The 19,014-nt window shown below is 47.8% G+C and overlaps 1 protein-coding gene across 4 annotated transcripts; it reads left to right on the top strand.

Moving 5' to 3' along the window:
• The first annotated feature begins 61 nt into the window (after window positions 1–61).
• Window positions 62–18,955, top strand: LOC137666344 (D-beta-hydroxybutyrate dehydrogenase, mitochondrial-like). 4 transcript variants are annotated; one of them, XM_068406270.1, is made up of 6 exons: window positions 62–175; window positions 4,022–4,132; window positions 10,639–10,780; window positions 14,804–14,956; window positions 16,660–17,173; window positions 18,786–18,955. In XM_068406270.1, exons 1-5 carry the CDS (start codon window positions 68–70, stop codon window positions 17,139–17,141), a joined length of 996 nt encoding a protein of 331 aa, XP_068262371.1. In that variant the 5' UTR covers window positions 62–67; the 3' UTR covers window positions 17,142–17,173; window positions 18,786–18,955. The 4 variants fall into 4 exon arrangements, with proteins under 4 accessions (XP_068262371.1, XP_068262372.1, XP_068262370.1 ...); XM_068406271.1 differs by having other exon boundaries at window positions 18,770–18,955; XM_068406269.1 differs by having other exon boundaries at window positions 16,660–17,187.
• The last annotated feature ends 59 nt before the right edge of the window (window positions 18,956–19,014 follow it).

The raw sequence follows: 19,014 nt of genomic DNA, 5'->3' as shown, positions 1-19,014 counted from the left end.
GGCCGGGGGAAGGGCCGGGGCGGGCGCGGGCGGCGGCGGCGATAGGCTGCGGCGATAGGCTGCGGCCATGCTGCTGCTGGCGTTGGGCGCCGCGCTGCTGCTGGCGGGCGGCGGGCGGTGTCTGGCCCGCCGCCTCCTCATCCTCCTGCCGCGGCGGGCCCGCCGCGCCCTGCCCGTGAGTACCGCGGCCAGGGGCCGAGCGGCTCCGGCCCCTGTGAGGCTCGCCGGGGGGAGGCCTCGGGGGCTCCCGCGGGGCCTAACATGGCGCCGCGCCTCCAGGCCCGCGGCAGCCGCCGGCTGCCGTTCAGCCGGGCCGGGGCTGGCGCGTCGCGCCTGTGGCATCTGTGGGCAGCCGAAACGGCGCTGCCCGAGCGGGCTGGCGGAGGCTTAACGCAGGCAGTGCGAGGGGAGGTGACATGCCGAGCCGCGGACAGCCCCGGGCAGGCTGCCGGCCCAGCTCGGGGCTCCGCCGCCTGCTGCCGTGCGGGCCCCGGGGCCGCGGCCAGACCCCGCGCTGCCGCCCGCCGCTCCCCCAGCAGCGGGCGCGGGGCTTTTGTTCCAGGGCTCTAAATTTGGAAGTGAGCGTAAGGGAGAAAAAAAAAGCCCCGTGAATGGAAGAGAGTTGCATAAACAGTGTGTTCTATATGTTTCTTAAAAAAAAAAACGCCTGCGGTTCTCTCACTGGATAGCAGTTAACTTTGCTCTTGCTTACGCTCCAGCCAGCCTTTCTGCAGGCACCGGAAGAACTTGCAAGTGAAGGTGTTTTTGCTCCAGGGCCTCCAGCTCAGTCCTGCCCTCTGAAGCGGCCAGATAACAGCTTTGGCCCCTTTGCAACCTCCCCTTTGGCTCTTCCATCTGCTTTGCTCCTCTAACGTTCCCCATCCCTGTCCCACACGAGAAAATACCTTCCCTTTAGTGAATATTTTCAGTTCCTTTTCCTGGGATTGAAAACCTCAACTTCCTGACTCTGGAAAAAGGGGACAAGCAAATTTACTGTGTAACTGCTCTCCAAATTAATCTGTTTGATAACAAGCAGATTGTCAGGGGAGGGCATAAAAGGGAACGGGATCCAGAAAACGAGTGACGCAGTAGAAGAAGGTAAAGTCTAGGCAAGCATGGTGGGCTCCCACATTGTCCAGAGAGACTGAGGCTGAAAAAGTAGCTTCACTTTCCTTACTCTCTTTTGCAATAAATGTGTATAATTTTGATAGATCATCTGCATGAGTAAAATAAATTCTACTATTTAATAAAGCGATCATATCCCAGTAGCTAGTGAGGTACGTGCACCTAAGCCGGCTGCAGGTTAAAATCAAGCTGCCTTGTGGGCGCTGTTTGAGCTACGTGGAACGTGGTACAGTGCTGGAGACCACACAGTGAGGATACATACAGTATTGCCCAGCCCAGATGCCACAGCAGCACCCCCAGTACAAGAAGTTACTCTGCACTCTTAGCAGGTCTCGGGTGCCCTGGCAGCGCTGCGCACAAGTGCTGTCTCCGGTGCGGTGTTTCCTGAGAGCACTGTGTGACAGTGAGTGAGGCACCTGAAGTTCCTCAAAACGGTGATCAAGGTTACTGTGGTGGCTGCTGCAGAGGTGGTAGCTATTTCTCTCAGCCTGGCTCAGCACTGTGTCAAACCGTAAGCTGCAGACTGACCTTACCAAGCTCCAGCAATAAGGCCCATTAGGCCTTATCTTGGGACTTTAAAAAGATAAGGATGATTGGGCTTTTCCCACCTTTGGAGGTTTTTTGGGACAGGATCTTTTTGGCTGGGAATGGGGTCGCTCCCTGCTCTCATCCATGGGAGGTCTTTGTCAACCAGGCATGGCACAAAGACGGGCAGTTACAGATGAGAGATCTCATACATCCCTTGGGTTTTCTTTGCACGCTCGTTAGTGCTGCTGGGGCCTCACTCTGTTATGAACCATGCTGCCATAGTCACGTTTTATTACCAGCAATTAGGGTAATAGCAATTAACAAATAATCACAGGAACCTTCTCATACTGTAAGTTGTTCCTCACTTTTCTCACCATTATAGACAGCTGAGAGGATTTTTAAACCTCCTCCTTTTTGTGTACATTTTGGTGGTTTGGTGAAGTTTTTTTTTAACCTAAGAAAGCAAACAAGCTGCTGAGAGCTAAAACTAGATGCACACAGGAACACAGCCCAGCCGTTGGCTTTTATTTCCTGCAGCTGAGCTCTGTCCTTATTAGACGGGCTGATGAGGGAGCTAATGATGGCTGGGGATGGGGTATCTTCTCTGTTTGCCTGTCCTGGGCTCTGGAAGTGATCACAACTCCTTATCTCCTGCTCAATTGCTGCCCTTTTGGGAAGCCTTCTGTCCTCAGGATTCAGAGCCAAAGGGTCCAGGGAGGTGAGGCAGAGGAAAAAAATTCAAATCTGTTTTTCTGTAAGGGCCTGGTTGCTGAATTAGTGTGGGAGGTAACCTTGGCAAATTCTGTGATCTGGTTCATACTTGATCCTCATCTCTCTTGGAGTTGTGTCACTATAAATTAAATTAAGACTCAGTGCAGTATATTTAATTCTCATTGTATGTTATTTAGCTGTAGCTACCTTCAGAGCTTCATTAGAGCTAGCCTGTAGCTGAGTGCTCTTGCCCGAGTGTGGGAATCAGTGTAATGTGGGTGCTTGTATGATAAATGCAGGACAGACTTTTGATCAGTTCTTGTTTCAACTTCAGATCATGACTCCCCTTTGAAAGCAATGGCTTCAATATGAGATACAGGACAGGGTGTAGCTCATTTGCTTATTGCTCTCTGCACATCTTGACTTTGTGCAGTAATGCCCTGATCACTGTCACCCTGCAATTATTCCTTATTGCTGTTTCACTACCATGTATGTCAGCAAAACAGATCAGGGAGTGCACTGGTGATTGCCCCACTTCTGTCTGAAAAAGTGGTTGGACGAGCTGGTGCAATTCATGTGTAAGTAGTATAAAATGTTCATATTCCAGCTATTGTTAATACAGTAACAGGTAGTTGCAGATATCTCCACAGAGATGGAAGTGACCTCACTTTCTTATTGCATTCTCTAGGTCTTTATTACTATATCACATTATTGCCTCACAGATATGGTTTCAGTTTCGAGCTGGGTGCCTGCAAGTTGGACTAAGCATTATGAGTTCGTTGCTTCACCACTGTCATGAGGAGAGCAGGGAAGACGTGACTGTCAAGCAAAGAAAGAGGGTGAATGGGCGATGTTTTGGTACAGGTTTCTTTTCAGGATTTGGGATTCTGTTTTCAGATCTATCGCAAGCCTGTTGTGTCATACCAGATGGAGTATCAAATCTTCTCTCTCAATTTATCCATCAGTCAAAAGATAATAATAGTGTAGGAGGGAACTGTAGGATTTGATAAGTTGTTCCTGTTAAGACTGCAGTGTTTCAGAAGGAAACCCTAACCTGTAGTCACATTCCTGCATGCTAAAATACAGCATGGAAAGTACCGCATGGAGTGGGAGTAGGTAGAGAACAGACAATAGAAAGTCACTCTGCAGTTAAAGGAGCTGCTGTACAGTGCAAGCAGATGACGTACTGTCATTTGGGTGTTTTCTATCTGCTCGCTCTTATAATGCCCGTGAGCTGGTAGATCACTAACTTCTTTTGAAATGTTTCTGTTCTGTTTTGGCCACTGGTACTTGAAAGAAAGTGCTACTGTTCTAGCTTGGGTATCAAGGCAACATAAATTGTTACAGACCAGCAATTGAATAAAATCAGGGTTTCACAGTAGTTGGGAGCTGGTTGCATTTCTACACGGGAGTCTTGTCACCTTGTTTACGCTGGTTGACCCAGGAGAAGCTCCACTGAAACATTTGGGTTTAGATTGTAATCAGGTTAGTGCGTAGACAGGTATATGCCCGCTGTGGCTTGCAGCTGGAATTGTACCTCCCAAACACTGGCTGGCCTGGGCTGCAGGTTGCTCCTATGCTACGTTGCTCGGTGCTGGTGGTGCCTGCAACATTGCAATATCTGATGGTGTTGTATTACTGTCTTTTCCCCACACAGGCTGATGGGAAGGCAGTGCTAATAACAGGCTGTGACAAAGGTTTTGGACATGCCTTGGCAAAACAGCTTCATGCAAAGGGATTTACTGTTTTTGCTGGATGCTTGCTCATGGTGAGTAGTAATATTGATCAAAATTCTTCTCTGACTGGAGAAAAATGCTTCTGAAGTGACAGCATCTTCATCTGCAGCCTCCATTTACCCTAGTCCAAGACCTGGGGGAACTGCAGTGGGCAGGGATCGTTACACCTTCCATATTGCTTCATCTGCCTGTTGCATCTTGTCATTCCTGTAATTCTGAGCTCTTTAGGGCAGGGACTGTCTGTAAGCTGCCTGTGTGTACAGTAGCTTGCACAGTAGGGCAATGTTCACTGCTGGAAGCCTCTCAGCAATACCACAGCACACTCAATAAATCTGATGGTCCAAGATTGCTATGGCACTATGGCTTTCTGTCTCCCCTGGCATCTCTATTGCTGTCTTCCATTCTGTCACTGTCCTTTGGGAACACTCTCCTCAAACTCGTCTCCAAGCCGCCTCTCCTGCCTTATTCAGGTTCTGTTTCCAAAGTGTCTTCTAACTGTGCTTCTGCAGCTTCTGTATAAGCTGTTCAGTTTCTGGATAGCAGAATAAACATATTTATCTTTCTGATATCTGTAGGTCTCGCCCTCTGTCACCTGTGTTTGGCAGATGGCATCACCTGTTGTAAAAGGTCAGTTTAGGCACACTGAATCAGAAGGGGTTGCAGACCTGTCATCCCAGTCCCTGCTCTTGCAGATAACTGTTGTGTAATCCTTTTTATAAACTGGGCCAGCTCCACTTCCATTTCCACTGGGGTTTTACCCTTACTATGCTTTTTTGTTATTTTGATAGTCAAAACTCATGTAATTTCCAACCTGAATTGCTCAAAATCAGTTTATACCCACTTGTTTCTCCGTTTGAAGATGGCTGTTTCAGCACAGGTACTCAGCGAGTGATGACCACAGATTCTTGAGTAGTGTGGAGGGTAAGAACAAACAAAAAAAGGTGGCCTTGTGTGATCTCACAGAGGTTACATTCTTCCACCACACCAGAAGGGAAAGTTATTATCAGCTGACATATTGTGTAACTTGAGAGCAAGAAAGTCCTGTTGGAAAATTGCCACTATTTGGAAATTTCCATGTGGAGATTCTGTAAATCCTTCAGTAATCATGTCATATGCTGCTTTGGGATGCACGTCTCTGGTGACAGCAAGTCAGGCACTCACTTTGCTGAGCAGCAGGTGTAGGGAACAGAAAGGAGAGGGGAGATAGGGTGGTCTGAGAGGGCTGTTCAGAAGGTGGTACGCTACTGCGGAGCAGAGCGCGCCAGCTTCCATTTGAAGCCACATAAAGAAAATGCTCCTGAAGTGAGCCCTGCTTGCTTGTTTTATTGATGAAAAAAAACATATTACTTCTTGAACACACCTGTCCCAGAATGGCTGGGCAGCTCTCAGCATCCCCTCTGATCTGGCCTGACAACTTCTTACTCGGAGCTAAAATTTTTCTGGTTCTCTACTTATATTCTGTGTGGAAGTGGAAAATGTATCAGCAATCATAGCTGATCTGCAGGTGACTTTCAGGAGATTGACTGAGCGCTTGACCCTGAAGGGAAGAGAGTGGGAGCTTGTTTTTTTTCTTGTTCTGTGTGTTAGTGAGTTTTCAGGAGATCTGGACTCAGCACCCCACAATTTCACTTATGGGTTTCCCCCACCGTGGATTCTTAGTGTTGCCTTATCTGCTGTTAGGTGCATCTGAAGGACAGGGTCTGGTGGTAATGCAGTTATCTGGATAGCTGTTGCAAAAGTGTTACAGCCAAATGCTTTCTATGGTTCTTGGGACAGCCAGCATCCTCATGGAACAGCCTTGTATTGGTTGAGGGAGATAATAGCCTTAAAATTTGATGAGCCAGAGCTTACTGAAAACCTAATGGTAGAATGCACGTGGGATGAAAATGGTTATAGATCTAGAGCTGACTGCTCTGAGGAAAGGAAGCATGTAGTGCTTGCAGAAAAGGATGATGGATCCCAAAGAAGCAGGCAACGTCAGTGAAGGCAGGGAGCTGTTAGGTCAGATCACTTGTGAAGAATAAGGTATGAGCATATGAGTGATTATTGCTAAGTGAAGGAGTGCACATGCGGTGTGGCTAAGAATGCAGCTACCTTACAGTAACCGGCAGTGTGCGTGTAACTAACGCGAGGAAACTGACCCTGTTGTGAGAGAAGAGTGAGCTGCTGTAGGCTCACTGCAGGGTCAGAGCAGGTATGGGGGCAGTTGTCGTAGAGCAGATGCCAGGCTATTAGTTCACACGTAGTTATTCCGTCATGACTTACTTACATGCTTTTATACTGAGAATTAAAGGATGCCTGATGTACTAGCCACCACAGAAAGCTCTTGCATTAAATACAAGATAGTACACCATCAAGTGCATTAGGAGCTTTTTAATGATCAGGCAGTCAAAAATAAAGTTACAGGAATAACAAGAATACTGCAAGCAGGCTGGGACAGAACTGGAGAGGATCAAGTGCAAAAGGGATTGCACTTAGCAAGGACAAGTAAGTTGACAGTGAAAGTTTCTGTTAATATATTAGGATTAAGATGGGAAAACACACAGAGATTGATTACAAAATAACCTGAACAGTAGAAAGTACAGAAAAAGTTCAAATAATCATTGTCTTATTTTCTTTGATCTTAGTGAAAAAAAAAGGATAAATTGTTTTCCGATGCCTACTGCCAGCAGTTTTCATGAGGACTGCAGGCAAGAAAAGGGAAAGAACATTTACAAAAAGAGAGAAAGAATGTTTACATAAATGGATTTGTTCGAGTTCACCAGGCCTGATGAAGTGTACTGAAGAGCACTTAAAGGATGAGCCACTGTGATTTCTGCCCCATGGGGGATATTTTCAAGAGCAGCTGGAGGCCAAAGGATTTCTAGAAGGCTGGAGGAGAGCAGATACTGTACTTCCCTTGCCAAAGGAGACAGACCTCTGGAATTGCCAACCAGGCAGCTCACCTTCGGTGCACTAGATGAAGTTGCAACACACTGAACTGTCCATTTTACAGAAGTCTAGATATACACTGTCTGTATAAATTTGCTGGGAACAGACTGTGCTGTGTCAGTCTAATCTCATTCTGGCTAAGCAGCAAAGTGGTTAAAGGGGAAGGAATAAATGTGTCCTGATTAAGGGTTTTGACGCAGTTCCTCATGGTAGTCTCATGAGCAAACTTACGCTCTGAGCCTGTGACTGCTGTTCAGTCCTGGGGAAATTTTCTTGGAAGTGCCCCCTGGAACAGAGAGTTCACTTGGAAAGAAATGTGCGTGGTGCCAAGCAGGGAGGATTGCAGGCCCTTTGGGGAATAGGGCTCAAAATGATCCTGATAGATCGGATGGAGTCTGAAATCAATTAGATGGAATCCAGTAATGACAAAGACGAGGTGTTCTACCCAGGAAACGCAGGAAGGGAGCAGGTGGGCAGGCAGCAGCAGGACAGCGTGGGGGAACTGGCACAGATGGAGCGAGCCAGACGGATCCACGGGTGTTCAGCTTTGTGTTTGTGGCTTCCTGATTCCCACTGACATCTCACTGCAGGTGCCCAAGTTCTTGCCAGGACCTAATCCTGAATCCCACGAACTTCCTTGGAAAGAAGCCACAGTCCGTTACAGGAGGGCTCTCTGCTAACGAGCCCCTGTGTGGTCTGCCTGTCCCTCGGCACCAGTTGCATCGGATCCTCCAAACCAAAGCAGGAAAGAGGAGGGAGCAAGGGGAAGGGGAGGCAGCTGAAAGCTGGAGCAAGGCTCCTTGTCTGGCTGGAGAGGGCTTGTGTGACTGTTGGGCTCCTTGCCCAGGAGCAGCCCCTGCTAGGTGGAGGGTGGGGGTGGGCAGCCAGAACTGCGCAGGGCTGCAAGGGCAGGATAACCGGGGGAAATGAGATAGCTGGGAGGAAATGATGAAGTCTCACTGAAGGCCTCTCTGGAGAGTACTTGGGCAGCAGGCTGGGCTGGAGCAGGGCAGCTTTCAACTCTGATGAAACTGGGAGATTCTCTGAGAGGACAAAAATCAAACAAAAAAAAATTGACAGCAAAGGGAGGGGGAGAGAGGTTTTGCAGGAGCAATTGGGCAGTGCTGCCAGGATCCCCCCAGGGATCCCACACAGCTCACGCTGCTGCATGGCTCCTGCTGGTGTGTCACCAGGCCACAAAGGCCATCCCAGGGAGGACAGCCTGACTGCTCCCATGGAAACTGCTCCAGGTATCTTCCCAGCCAGCAAATCTACTGTTTAAAAACAAAGGAGGAAGTGCCATGTGGGTATCTGAACAGGGAATGTGCGTACAGCCCCTGAAGGCCACAGAACATAAGATGTTGTTCACTTCTTTTCATAAAAATACATAGCTGCTTCATTTATTAAGAGATTTTCTGGATGTAAGAGTTAAGCAATTTGTTTTACAGTTAAATAGTGGCTGAGGTGTTGTCTGCAAATATGATAAGTGGTTCCAATTGATATTGCATGTTGAAGTCAGTCTTCCAAAATCAATATGTTTTGTCAACAATGAATAAATTGTAGCTGGGAAGGTAACTTTGCAGATTGAGTTGCATCAGTGATAGGGGAAAATTCATTTGTATGTGAATAATACAAACCATTTATACTGGATTTTTAAGTTGCTGGCCTATGACTTTGTTTCTCAAAAAACAGTGGAAATATTTCTTGTTTAGTTTATAAGCATTATGAAAGATTAAAAAACATGTAGGGAAAGGTGTTTTCAGTGCTCTGAAATGACAACTGGTACTTGAGTACAGATATAGCTAAGTTTGTGTTTCTGTATAGATGCAGTAAATCTGTTTACAAGCTAAATTAGCTCCACTTTATTCACTGTTAAGTAGCTGAAAGTTGCTTTGTATAACTCGGTGAGATGCAAGAGCATCCTCAGAAATATAGTGAGGCATCACACAACCCTCACCCGTTTCAAAGGGAATATAATATTTTGGTGACTATGTTATTAACTACTTGTGATGCCACTTCCAGAGATTCTTATCGTGGCTAGATAAGAGGGCTAGACACAGCAGGTCACTGTGTTCGATGTGCCTTAGGAGAGCTTCAAGTCTTTATTTGCTTTTGTGATACCTGGAAATAGGGCGGTTGTGAAGTGATACACAGCCGTGGGGCCAGCAACTCATTCCTACCATTGTCCTAACTCTGGTGTAACTATGTATTGATTTTTAAGAGAGCTACCCTGTTTTGCTCAAGGCTGTGATGGACATTTCAGCTCTTTTCCTTCATTACACATCATTGTTCACTGGACTGAAGGTGGAGGTGAGGTGTTGTATACTACATTTGTTAAGTAGCCTGAGCGTGTAACTAAGCGGTTACACGTTTTTTACCTCAGCCTGGCTGCAGAGAGCTGAGCAGGTGACGGTGGGAGGGTTGCTGGCCTCATTTGCCCTTGTGCTGTGGGAGTTGGTATCAAGTGCTAAAGGAAGAGTGACAGCCAGGCAGGGTGACTCACCAATTCATAACTTCTTCCTCCCTAACGAGGCAGAGCATGTGATTCAGGAAGAAGTTTGGTGAATTAAATCTCGAGCCTGCTGTGGAACTGCATGGCTAATCTGTGCTCTTCTCCATTTTATTTGTTGTATACCACCTGAGCAAGGCTGTAAGGCTTGGGCAGCAATCCTGTCTGGAAGTGACCAGGTGAAATTTGGAATCTGGGCTATGTTTAGGTTTGACTAAACAAAAAAAGCAAACACAATAGTAACAGAATCTCTGATGATAGCAGTGGGGGAAAAAAAAAGAGAAAAGAAAGGAAAAGGGTAGAAAGGACACCAGAGCCACCACATTCTTATTACCTATAGCGTGAAAAAAAAAAAAAAAAAAAAGACTTGTTCTTGTTTCCTCAGCCAGAATCTCCTCCTTTCATGCCTCACATCTGTAATCTTGTTCTGTGGCAGATCCCTACTGTGCATGTATTCCTGTGCATCCTGTTCTGCTGTGTAGTAAGAGCAAAACATTACTATTACATAGGTTCAGCTGCAAATGTTTCCTGCTGTATCCTGTAGCATCAGACTGTTTGCTGTTAGGCACGCCAAAGGTGTCCCTGCTGTCTTGTTTACAAAGTGGTCTGACAACACTATTTCACTAGAAGCCAGGCAGTATTTTGGGATGACATGAGTACAGTGCCTAATTAGCCTTTTGATTTTAAGCCTAGAAAATCTGACTCTGATTTATGTACAAGTGTTTGCTATGTTACCTGCAGAGCATGGAGATTGAGGCAGTGGAGAGTCACCCACCGTTATCCCAGGCTGGCGCAGTATTTGACAGTGTTATGGATGTGAAACCCTTCATGTGAGGAGCTAACAGCAGGGGCTTTGTGGCCCTCCAGAGCACTAGGTCACTGCTGCAGATAGAGGGGCTGTGCTGGAGGGAATAGGAAGATGGCCGTGGGTTGCACGCTGGTTCATGTAGCTCATGTGCCTATTTGTGCACCAGGTTTACACTTCTGTGCGCTATTTCAATAGCTTCTGTTTCCTGTCCATGTGAACATGCCTGGCCCCAAGCTGCATCACTGATCCTCGTCCGTCTTGGCAAAACATCTTTCTTTTCTGCTGAACAGGATGAGAATGGAGATGGAGCCAGGGAGCTGAAGAACATGAAGTCAGATCGTATGAAAGTGCTACAGATGGATGTGTGCAGTGATCAGGAGGTGGCTCAGGCTGTGGATTTTGTGAAGAGGACCCTGAAGGAGCCAGAGGAAGGTATGTGGGGATCTTTCCTACAGAGCAGGCCCTGTGCTGGCCAGGTCATTCCCTCTGCACCACCAAAAGAGGGTTAACAAGCCTGGAGGCCTGTGACGGTGTGTGGCTGGCAGTCAGGCAGTGCTGTACCTGGGTCAGTGAGGAGGGTTGTCTTGCTGTTGATGTGCCGGCCGCATGGAAAGAGACCAAGACTGGCTGGAGGATTAGGCTCTAACTCTACATCCCGTAAAAAGCGGTAAGTGGCAGCAAGCCCACAAGAGCCTGTGTCTTTCTCCTTGAGTGTCTGTGAAGGGCATAGGATGGCCAGAGCCTGATCCTCTCCTGGTGCTCCTGCTGCAGCCTGGCTCATGCAGCACTGTAGTGACCCTGCTAGTGAAGAGGTGACAGGCCCTGGCTGCTTACTGCTGTACCCTCTGCTGTGCTGGTACAACCTGTTCATGTAACTGAGTGCTGAGCTGGAGCACAAAACTGACCTGCCCCCAAACCTGCATTATTCTTCAGCCAGGTCAATCCATGCTTTCAGTTTGCCATGCAACATCCCAGAGGTGATGTGAGGCAGGATCCAGGATGGGCTTGTCATAGACCACCTTAATCCACATGTTACCTTAAGCACAAGTCCAACTCGTAGCTCTAAGAGCATGTGAAAGAAGACAGGAGTCCTTTCTGCATGCTTCTTTCCTTCTTGGAGGTGGTTTGGCAGTGGGATGTGAGCTTTGTCGGAACCTGGTGTGGCACCACCTAACCTCTTCCCATGTGGTGAGGTTGTGAGGCTTCTTGCCTGCATAGGTTTCTCTGCAGCCTCTGTGCAAGTAGCAAGCTGGACAGCAGCTGTAGACCCAGGCTGAGAGTGGACTCAAGTTTCATATCTGTGGCTCCAGGACTTAAGGGTCGTGTGGCTGGAGGGTGGTTGCTCCTCTTGAAGCTTGAATGAGACTGCCATGAGCCTGTCTTCGTTCACAGCAAGTATAAAGCCAGTAAATAACAGTAGCTCTATTATTCATGCAAATTACATGAGCACACCCTTCCTCCTAAAACAAGCATATGAAATGTAACCGAGTTACGTACAAGCTCTGATCCCACACGTTCTCTGCATGATTTTTCTTCCTACACAATCACCCAGCCCTCATCACACATTTCGCAGCTTCTCAAGCTTTCCCTGAAGAGCCCAGCAACAGCAGTGGTGTCACAGAGCCATTTCCCACTGAGAGAAAGCTTGTAAGGGAGCAGCTCTGTTGCTTCTATAAATGCAGCGGTGTTTGCAAAACCGTGTGTGTAGCAGGGACGGAGAAGTCTTGCATCCTTGATCAGCCAGTTGGACTGGTTCCTCCTGCTCTTGAGAGCCTTATCCTGTAGTTGTTTGCTCCAGCACAACATGAAAAGCAGCAAAGGCTTCTTTTTAGGCTCCTCGGTGTGACTGAGGTTTGGGGCTTGCCAATAAATAGTGCTCAATAAATAAGTGCTGGAACATGGAGACTATTGAGACTGAGGTGCCTTGCACAGATGTGCTTGTTGCACACTGAGTGTGGCCCCCGAGGAGCTAGTGCAGAGCAGTTCTTGTGCTGCACATTTATACCTCTTCTGACTGTGCTGCGTACATAAGGCTAAACTCATTTCAGTGGGAGTGCCCCTGTTTGTTTCCAATCTTATGCAGTTCCCACTGTATTGTTGACACTAAAGAAATAATAGTGATAAGGCTTCTGCTCAATAAACACACCACTGTCCAGCAAACAGCCCTGTGACCAGGTACCTATCAGCACTTTGTTCCATATGTAACGTGACCTGTTTGGTGAGCAATGAAATTCCAAGAATGAACTATTGTAAATAATGTTTTCATGAATGTCCCTGAATCTAACCTCGTAACCCAAGAAATGGGAAATAGTTGTAGAAAAATTTAGAATCGGGAATATTCTGCAGAGGACAGTTTGGGACTGACAGTTTAAGTCTTTTGTGGTCTTTGGCAAATTCCTGCTAAAGTTGCTCTGCATAGCTGCTTGTTACTTATGAAATTACACCATCAGATGCCCTGTTTCCATGGTCCTCCAGCTAGTGATTAGAGCCTGCTTTGCAGCAGCGCGGAAGACCCCATTCAGGCTGAGATGCTGTGCTGGCTTCCAGATGAGTGAGAATTTCAGAGTTATCTTGACCCATTAAAGCTGGCAGCTTCAGCAAGTGCAGCAGCAACAGGCAGGGGATCTTGGGCAGAGCAGGAGTAGAACTACCTGACTGCAGCATATAGAAACTTGAATTAATAAAAACTGAAGCAAGGATAGGTGAGCAAGATGTTTTCTTGGCTTTTGCTTCCTGCCACGACTTAGCTGTTATCCCAAACAGCCCCTGGGGCTGTTGTGGTCTGGTGGGGACTGGGAAAGAGTTGTTCTGGAGGAGGATGGAGCTGCAGGCCAGTGAACTGGAGCAATATTCACTGCTGTCTCTCAGAGACAGGAGTGCAGGGCAAAAGGGGTGATGGGATCACCATGTGAGAGGCGGGAGATGAAGGAATGGTGGCAGCTATGAGAAGCAAATAGGCAAATCCATTCTGGGACAGACTGGGAATGTTTAATGCACTGTTATCACTGGGTAGGACATGACCTTCTCTGGTCCACTCTACACAGCTGGTCAACAGCCTTCAGGGAAAACGAACTTAGGTGGAAACAGGGCAGGGTTTCTAGGGCCGGTGTGAGAGTAGACACCCAGTCTAGCAAGGGCATGCTGGTGTCCTTAAATGCACCAGGAGGATAAACTCCATTGGTATTTATTGGGCAATTGTAGAATATTGCAGTTTGCTTAGAGGGCTGTGTTTGGAACAATACATGGTTACTATCTGACCATGAATAAATATAGGCTGGAAGTTATTAAAAGACTTTCATACATCAGGACAGGGGAGGTATGGAGCGGAGGCAGGGCAAACAGCCCAAAAAATTTTGAGAGTGAGCTTGATAAGTTTTTATCAACAGGGTGGCATGACGTGGGTGCTTTTGATAGCAATGTCAGAGCTCCATGGACATGAAGACTCCTCCTTAGCTCTGTGTTTGTTCTTGGTGGTAAGAGGAAGGTCAGGGAGTGGAAAGGGGCCCCGACTACAACTGAGTACTTACACAGTGAAAAATAACCATGGTGTATGGCAGGACATCTAATGAGGAGCAACTCTGTTATCTTGTTCCAGCTCTTCTGTTTGTTCCTCCTGCAGTTTATGGCTGCATAGTCTCGTGCTTCAACAAATTCACAAAGTACAGACTCAGTTCTGCAAATGTTTGCACTGGGACTCCTGCAGTAACAGCTTTGAAGGGTCAAGTCCTCAGTGACCTGCTAAGTCCTGGACATGAAAGGGGCTCAGTGCAGAAGCTCTTGGTAAGTGCAGTCAATTTAATTTTGACAGGACTGCATGCACAAAAGACGTTCATTCTTAAATTCTAGTAGTGTTAAGGGTTGGTTGTAAGTTTGCAATCTTCTGCTATAGTTAGGGTTGAGAGAAACCAAATACCTGGGCTAAAATACAGCAGCTGTTAAGCAGGCCATGAACTTGCAGATTAATACGATGCACTCTCCAAAACAGTGAGTCACAGTTGTGAAGGGGATTTAGTAATCCAAGATACTTGTTTTCCTTCCTTTTTTTTTTTTTTTTTTTTTTAATTGAGGGATAGTCCATCCCCCTCCAGATGGCAAAAGCCGTGATAAAGCACTGAGTGAAGACAAATGTGGGATGACAGGATGCATAAAATAGGGTCAGCCAGATCTAGCTGGACAAAGCCCCAGACAGCATTTGACCTTACAGGAGACATTCAGGGAGGCAGTGCTTGTGTGACCTCATCACTCTCCCTGATGTTCCAAGCAAGTGCCACTGGCTTCACCTCTGGTATATCAAGAATGTATTTCATCTCCTTGCTTGGTTTTCTTTACAACTTTTTTTTCTACAAAAGTGCAGAGTTCTTTGTCAGGGGCTTGGGTTACTTTGAACAACAAGGAAGGCTTCTTCTCTGCGACACTGTTCCTCGTTCCAGTCTTTAACCCTGTGTTTGTTGGCAGGTCTGTGGGGCCTGGTGAACAATGCTGGCGTCTCGACCTTTGGAGAGGTGGAATTTGCAAGTTTAGACAACTACAAGAAGGTGGCAGAGATCAACCTGTGGGGCACCGTGCGGGTGACAAAGGCTTTCCTGCCCCTCATTCGCAGAGCTAAAGGTACATGCTGGGCCATGGGGCAAGACTCAAGAGAGAGCTTTTGTAGCACAGCAAAGAGATGTAGCTGAAAATCATGACTTGGACTGTGCTTCGAGGAATGCCTGTGCAGTCCAGGGAGGGTGTCTGAGGCATGCAGGCAGACTAGACAGCAGGGTTCAACATGCTGTGTAAGCATTTGCTAGTACAGGCCACTCTTGGGGCAGTCCAGGCACCTACACAGCAGGTGCTATCTTAAACATCCCAGGCTATCAGAGACCTTTGTGCAGTGCTGGCAGATATGACACAGGACTCCAGGCCACGTTTAGGAAAAGTGACTGGAGACTGGACAAGATAATCCTGGCCTCCAGAGTCCACCAAGTACTTATGTTTGGATAGTTGAATCTTCTCCCTTCACGTTACTCAATTCGCAGATGATTGCACAGTAGTAGTGGTGGAATAAATGAGAGTCAATAACAGCCATTTTGGATATCTTAGAAGACAACAGTATTATCAAGTGTCTTTGTTTTATATTTAAAAAAAAAAGTATGAGCAGAAATCTGAAGAGTTTCTTTATTTAGCATGTGTGTGTGAATGCTGGCACAGCTGTGTGTTCTGTGAGGACAGAAAGGGGTTATATTGAGAAGATTGCTCAGGTACCATTTCCAGAAAGCAGGTACCCACTAAACAAGCCCCGTCTCTCTACAAAAGGTACCTTACCCATCAGGTCAGCAGGTGGTTCTCACAGTCCCTCCAAGCTGCACTTGGGTTTTGAATGAGAGCGCAGAGCTGCCCACTTGTTTCTCAGCTAAAATTTCAAGCTGCAGAAGGGTGTCATGCTCCATGGCTGTGAAAATCCTCCCTGTAAAAATAGCTGGTGAGATTTCAAGGGCCTGTTTGTAAATGCATCTGAAACTGTCATTGCATACATCTTGTCTTGGGGAAGGACAGAGCCACCCATGGAGGAGTGACCACTGCTGTCACTGCCCCTAGGCAGTGTGTGATTTAACACAGGCTGCCACAGCTCTGCAATCGGGCTGGCATGGGCTGCTCGTGGGATTTAGGACAATTGTGCTTCATTGCCCCACAGACAGCAGCACATCAAGTCTCCTCTCCATTGGCCCCAGGCATGTAGCACTCTAGGCACTCCTGGCCGGCCAGCTGGGTGAACAGGCTGTGCTGTTCATGCTGCAGGTTCAGAGAAACCTCTGCTGGTCCTCTGCCATCCATCTCAGGTCTAGAAGCGTGTAGCTTTGTTAGGCAGAATGGCTGCAGATGATAAGCTGTCGTGCTTGCAGAAAGAACCAGAATGCTTGTATGGCATCACGCTGTGTTGTGTGCTTTCCAGCTTGTAACACTGCTATCTGGGAGCTTGAACGCTTCTCTAGCAAGATGCAGGAGTGGGGCACACTGATGTGAGAGCACACAGCTAGTAGCCTCAGAAGATCTGGGTACTTCCCTACTTGGAAATTAGGAGGGAAATGTCTTGTATACTTTGTAAGGCCTTTTTAATACAGAAGCAGTATGTGTACTGTCCATGGAGGAAGTCAGAGCAGGGGCTAGCCTTGCTTGAGTCAGGAGAGAAAGGCTCCTTGACAGGGGATTTGGATGTGTCTTCAAGATTCAGATTTTACAAATCAGCATCATCCAACAAAGCACCTCTTTGCTGGGATTTTCTGGCTGCTGCTTCTGCAGTCCATCGTCTCTCCCTGCTCTTTTCTCTCTAGGCCGCGTGGTGAATATCACAAGTATGCTGGGACGAATGGTGAGTCCATCTCGCTCCTGCTATTGCATTTCCAAGTTTGGGGTGGCAGCCTTCTCTGACTGCCTCCGGCAGGAGATGTACCGCTGGGGTGTCAGAGTCATCCTCGTTGAGCCCAGTAACTTCGTGGCAGCGACAGGCATCCTGACGGCAGCCGGCATCGACAAGCAGGCTGAGGCACTGTGGAGCGGAGCCAGCGACACTGTGCGGGAGGACTACGGGAGGGAGTATTTCACTCACCACGTGGCCTTGATGAGGTCCTTCGTTAACAGTGGCCTGAAGGACATGTCTCTGGTCCTGAATGACATCACCGATGCGCTCACCTCCCTGTGCCCGAACAACCGTTACAATCCCATGGAGACCTACTGGTGGGTGAGGCTGCAAGTCATGACTCACCTGCCCACTGCCATTGCCGACTGGCTTTACATCCCCGGAGCCACCCTGTAAATGGCTGTCCTTCAGGCATCCTTCCAGTGCTCGTATGTACACACAGGTTAGAGCTGACTTGGTCAGGGCTGTCTGCACCCATTGCTGATGCATCTCCCCTGTAGATGCATGTGCTTTCACTTTGGGTTATGGCTCCAAGTCTTGTGTTGTGGGATGCTGAGAACAGCATGGCTTTCCCCTCCCCCCCCCCCCTAATTCTTGCTCTTCGTATTCTCTGCTGTCCTGATTAAAACTGAAAGGTGTTTTCCTTTTAACTGTGGAGAAGGCAGAGGAAGGTTAACGTAACGGGTCAAATATGTGGCTGGTGTAATTAGGTCAGCACAGTTGCCCCAGTGATAAGTTTGGCTCATTAACAGGCTCTTGCTTTTCCTCGCAAGGACAGGCTGCTAATAGCAGAGCAAGGCTGTTGCTATGAGATGTCTCGAAGGGAGAAACTAAAATGGGAAACAAAAGCAGAGTTTTCCATTTGATTGAAAATGGGTCAGTCACAGCTTCCGTTGTTTTCGTGATACTGCTTAGGAGGCTCTGCTGCGCTGTGACTGTCTGTTCTTTCCAGGAAAACAGCAACACTGCCTCTAAACAGCCTCATTACCTAGCTCGGGGGGGTCAGACCCCTGCAAAGAAGGGTTCTTCCCTCCTGGCACTGCAGCCAGGAGGTGCCAGAGCCAGCAAGTGCAGACAGGCTGGGCAGGGAAAAGCCCTTCTCGTAATGAATGGGGTCTGAGCCATCCCTCAGTCAGTCGCTGTGGATGCTGGGACTTGCAGCCTCTCCACCCACTGCTGATGAGTTTTGTGGGACAGGGTTGAATCTGATGTAGCAAACAGATTTGGCTCCTCTGACTTCTGCCTTAGGTACTGGTGCCTGTACTACTCAATTGTGGTAGACACTGTCCAGCCATCCCCCTGCTTCCCTCATATCACTGCCCTGTGCTAGGCTCCCTCTTGCTGATGAGGGAGCTGCTCTTGCTCCCAAATCAGTTTTTTGGTTTCATCCTCTCTGCACTTGAACAGTGAGGGTGCACTGTGAAGCCATTGTGGCCTGACTATGAGCTCTGGAAGGGTGCTTTAAGTGACACGTTTCTTTTTTTTTAATATTGCACAACAAAATTTCCATGTCACATATGATTGTCTCCTCGGAGAACCTCCTGATAACTGGTATGAGCTACTTTTGCACAGTATCCCCAAGGGTCTCTCCTATTGGCCATATACAGGGATTTCAATCACTTTTCCAAGTGCTGGGGCTACCTGGCTTCCTGCCCCGTTCCCTCTGTCCCAGTGGTGACCACTAGCAGAGCACCCAGCGGGCCATGGGCACTGCTGGCCAGGCTGGGACCCTACCCTCTTACTCTAGGGACCAGCTTTCCCTTCCACTGCTAAACTGTGTTCTGTTTTGTCCTATGAGAGATTAAGTTCCTAGGAAAAGAGCTTATTGTTTGCTCTTTCCTCACCTGCCTCTGCTAGCTCTGACTTGGAAACTGCCATAAACGTTTTATACGCCGCTGGCTGTAAATGCTTGCGTGTAGCCGTGAATGCTCTGATGCCTGAGGAGGAAAGCAGGCTTCCCTTGGAGATGCTGTGAAGGTAGCTTGTATTATAAGTAACAACTACTGGAAATGCTGGCCGTGCAGATTTTTTCTATTCCAGATCATTGGCACTGGGAGATTGCCTGGGATCCAGGACCCAGAACGATCCCACTGAACTGCAGCTTAAGCAGTGTTGTAATCGCTTCTGCCCCCTGCACTGTGAAATGTGAGTAATGTCAAGTAGCACTGATTGGCACAGAGAGAAAAATAAACTGAGATTTGTTAAGCACATGTCTCTGTCTCCAGTGCTCATTTCTACATTGTTTTTCCCAGCCATTTTGAATCTGAGG

This window comes from Nyctibius grandis, chromosome 8 (assembly GCF_013368605.1).
Source record: "Nyctibius grandis isolate bNycGra1 chromosome 8, bNycGra1.pri, whole genome shotgun sequence".
In the NCBI taxonomy this organism is placed as follows: Eukaryota; Metazoa; Chordata; class Aves; order Nyctibiiformes; family Nyctibiidae; genus Nyctibius; species Nyctibius grandis.
This window is presented reverse-complemented; position numbering and strand designations above follow the sequence as displayed.